Source organism: Corapipo altera, unplaced genomic scaffold, assembly GCF_003945725.1.
Source record: "Corapipo altera isolate COAL_440 unplaced genomic scaffold, ASM394572v1 58036, whole genome shotgun sequence".
In the NCBI taxonomy this organism is placed as follows: Eukaryota; Metazoa; Chordata; class Aves; order Passeriformes; family Pipridae; genus Corapipo; species Corapipo altera.
This window is the reverse complement of record NW_020885449.1, coordinates 1-2,960: the sequence shown is the minus strand read 5'-3', so window position 1 is coordinate 2,960 and position 2,960 is coordinate 1. Positions and strand designations below refer to the sequence as shown.

At 56.8% G+C, this 2,960-nt stretch overlaps 1 protein-coding gene across 1 annotated transcript; it reads right to left on the bottom strand.

Annotated features, from left to right (window-relative positions):
* Nucleotides 1–676: 676 nt before the first annotated feature.
* LOC113940519 (class I histocompatibility antigen, F10 alpha chain-like) lies at nt 677–2,859 on the bottom strand (the record flags this gene model as incomplete). Its single annotated transcript, XM_027631670.1, has 7 exons — nt 677–787; nt 1,134–1,158; nt 1,272–1,307; nt 1,406–1,519; nt 1,635–1,907; nt 2,112–2,387; nt 2,596–2,859. Coding segments are annotated over 7 exons (1,013 nt in total), but the record flags the coding sequence as incomplete, so codon positions are not given.
* Nucleotides 2,860–2,960: the final 101 nt, after the last annotated feature.

Sequence of the window (2,960 nt, the reverse complement as noted above, 5' to 3'; positions counted from 1 at the left end):
GCTGTTGAGTCCTGAGGTGCAGAAAGGACTCCCTGGCTTTCTAAACTCCCGCTCAGAGAGGAGCCTGGGGTCAGCTGGATCCAATCTCAGCCTCTGATTACATTAACAAAGCAATTCTAGTAAAGCAACTGCATCAAATTGTATCAAAGCTGGCAAAAAGAAACAAACATTAGTGGAGACTGATATAACTCCGCGCAACTCAACCCCTCAGTAACCATGAAGAAGCCTCCCTGCTCCGCAGACAAGCTCTACACACTCCAAGAAAGTCTGGAAGAATCTGCCACATGAAAGTTGGACTGGGCTTTTATAGTAGTAGAGAGTTTGACTGCCAGCCCCATTTCTGCAGGCCAGCCAGCAGCTTATCAGTCAAATGCTGCTTCCAAAAGCAGGGGGTGTGTTTGCAGTTGTGAACCAGGCTGGTTTTAGCACAACCCAACACTAAAAGCAGCCCCCTGGCACCAGTGGGAGCTCAAGCACAGCCAACTTGGGTTGTCTGGGTTCTCTGACTGGATTTTAGGCTTTATCTGGGCAGAGTGTCCTGCCAGACCCCCCAACCTCCGTGTCCCCCCCATTCTCCACTCCAGGCGCTTCCCGCTCGTGGCTCTGTCGGAGCCCGTGTCACGACACGCGGAGCCACCGCAAAAGGTTCTTTTCCTGAGGGATCCCTTGCAGGGGATGAAAGAGAAACACCCCTGGAGAACCAGAGTGACAACAGGAACAGCTCTTATTTTTGGCACCTCTGGAACCGTAACCATGGATTGCTCAGGCGGTGGTGATTCCTGCCGGGACAAGAGTGGGGAACAGAGTCACCATCCCACAGGATGGATCCAGCTGCAGAGCCCATGGAGAAGAGGAACTGCACCAGAATCCTACCCCATCCTGCTCCACCCATCCCATCTGACTCCACTCCATCCATCCCACCCCAATCCTGCTCTGAAATCCCACCCCAATCCCACTCCATCCATCCCAGCTGATCCTGCTTCAGAATTCAGCCCTGATCCTACCCCAGAATTCCACCTGATCCCACTCTGGAATCCTGCCCTGATCTGGAATCCTGTCCCAATCCTGCTCCATCTATCCTGCCCCAATTTCCCTCTGGAATACCACATGGATCCTGCTCCATACCTGTGAGGGAGCAGTCAGTTCCCACGTCTGTTCCTGTGGAAAGAGAAGATTGATGAGATTCTGGCCTGGATCACACACCTGGACCCATTCCAGGATCCATCACGGGATCCACATGGAGAGGTTCTGGATATGCTGCTGGTACTCACCACTGGCCACAACGTATCTCTTCCTCTCCCTCTTCCCTATGGAAATAAAGTGGGATCAGCACCTGTGGCACAGGATCCCCAGAATGCCACTGGATGGATCTGTGCCCCTTCCCAAACCCCATCCCATGAGTTACCGGATCGGAGCTTCCAGATGCCAAATCTCATGAGGATGAGGCTGATGATGATGATGGCAGTGATGACGGACACCATGACCACCAATGGGATGAGATTCCAGCCGGATTCCGGCTCTGGAAAGCGTGGGATGGTGAGAAGGGGGAGGGGAACCCCCATCCCACTGCTCCACATTCCCAAACTCCTCGTTCCCAAATTCCCAATTCCCAGATTCCCCATTCCCAGCCTCACCCCAGGCAAAGATCCCAGGCTCCGGCATTCCGGCGTGCTCAACCCGGCACCGGTACTGCTCCCGCTCCCCCGGCAGCGCCTCGATCCTGGCCCAGCTGTGGAAGGTGCCGTCGATGTTGGGAACGATCCCGCCCCGCCACGTCTCTTGATCCCAGATTTCATCCCCCTTCAGCCAGTTGATCTCGATGACCCCAGGGTAGAATCCGTATGCGCGGCAGGACAACGTCAGGATTCCGTGTTCCTCTTTCCCAGACACATGGACGTCAGGAGGCTCTGCAATAGGATAATGGTGAGATCTATCCATGGAATTCCCAAGGAAATGGGACAGCAGTAAGATCCATCCACAGAATTCCCATGGGAACAGGATGAGGGCGAGATGTGTAAACAGAATTCCATGGGAATTCCTGTGTTCTCAAATCCACCTTCCCAAATCCCATATTCCCCAGTTCCCCATTCCCACGAGAATTCTGCCCTCACCTTTTTTCTCCAGCATCTCCTGCCCATACTGGACATGTTTCTGGAGCACTTCCAGGCAGGTGTGCTCCAGGAAATTTGTCAACCTCTCCACTGTGATCCCATCAGAGTCCCAGTGCCTCTTGATGATCTGGGCAGTGCCGTCGGCCGCCATGAAGCTCCCGGATCCCAACTCGAAGGAGAGGAAATCCCGCCCGTCGTAGCCTTCCCGATAGGATCCACGGACGCTCCCGTCGGACAGGAGCTCACAGCCGCAATCCCGCTGCAGCGTGTGGAGACCTGGAGGGGGAGGAATCGGATCCACAGAGACCCATGGAAGCGTGTCCCAGCCCCACAGGGCCCCATTCCAGCCCTATGGACTCCCATAGTCTGATGGAAGATCCACACATCCCATCCCAGTCCCTTGGAGTCCCACAGATCCCCCCCAGCCCCACAGATCCACATCCCAGCTCCACAGATCCCCCCTTCCCCGGCTCCCCCCACTCACCCCCGCTCTGGTTGTGCCGGAGCTGCAGCATGTCCAGGTGGGCGGGGTCCTTTTGCCGGTACCTCCCGTTGATCCGGGACTCGGTGTCCCAATATCCCGGTTTGGCTCCGGCCGCCATCCACACAGTCTGCGGCTCCAGCCGGCCCCGCTCGCTGTCGTAGCGCACAAAGGGGGTCCCGTCCACGGACGCCACGGCCACGTACCGGGGCAGCCCTGGGCCTGGCTCCGACACCGCCACGCGCAGGTAACGCAGGGAGTGCACAACTGGGGGGACACGGAGAGCTGAGGGGGCTGGGGGGGATCATGGGTAAAGGAAATGAGGAACTGGGAAAGCTGGGAGAGCCAGAAAGGGGGCTTGGGGGTCC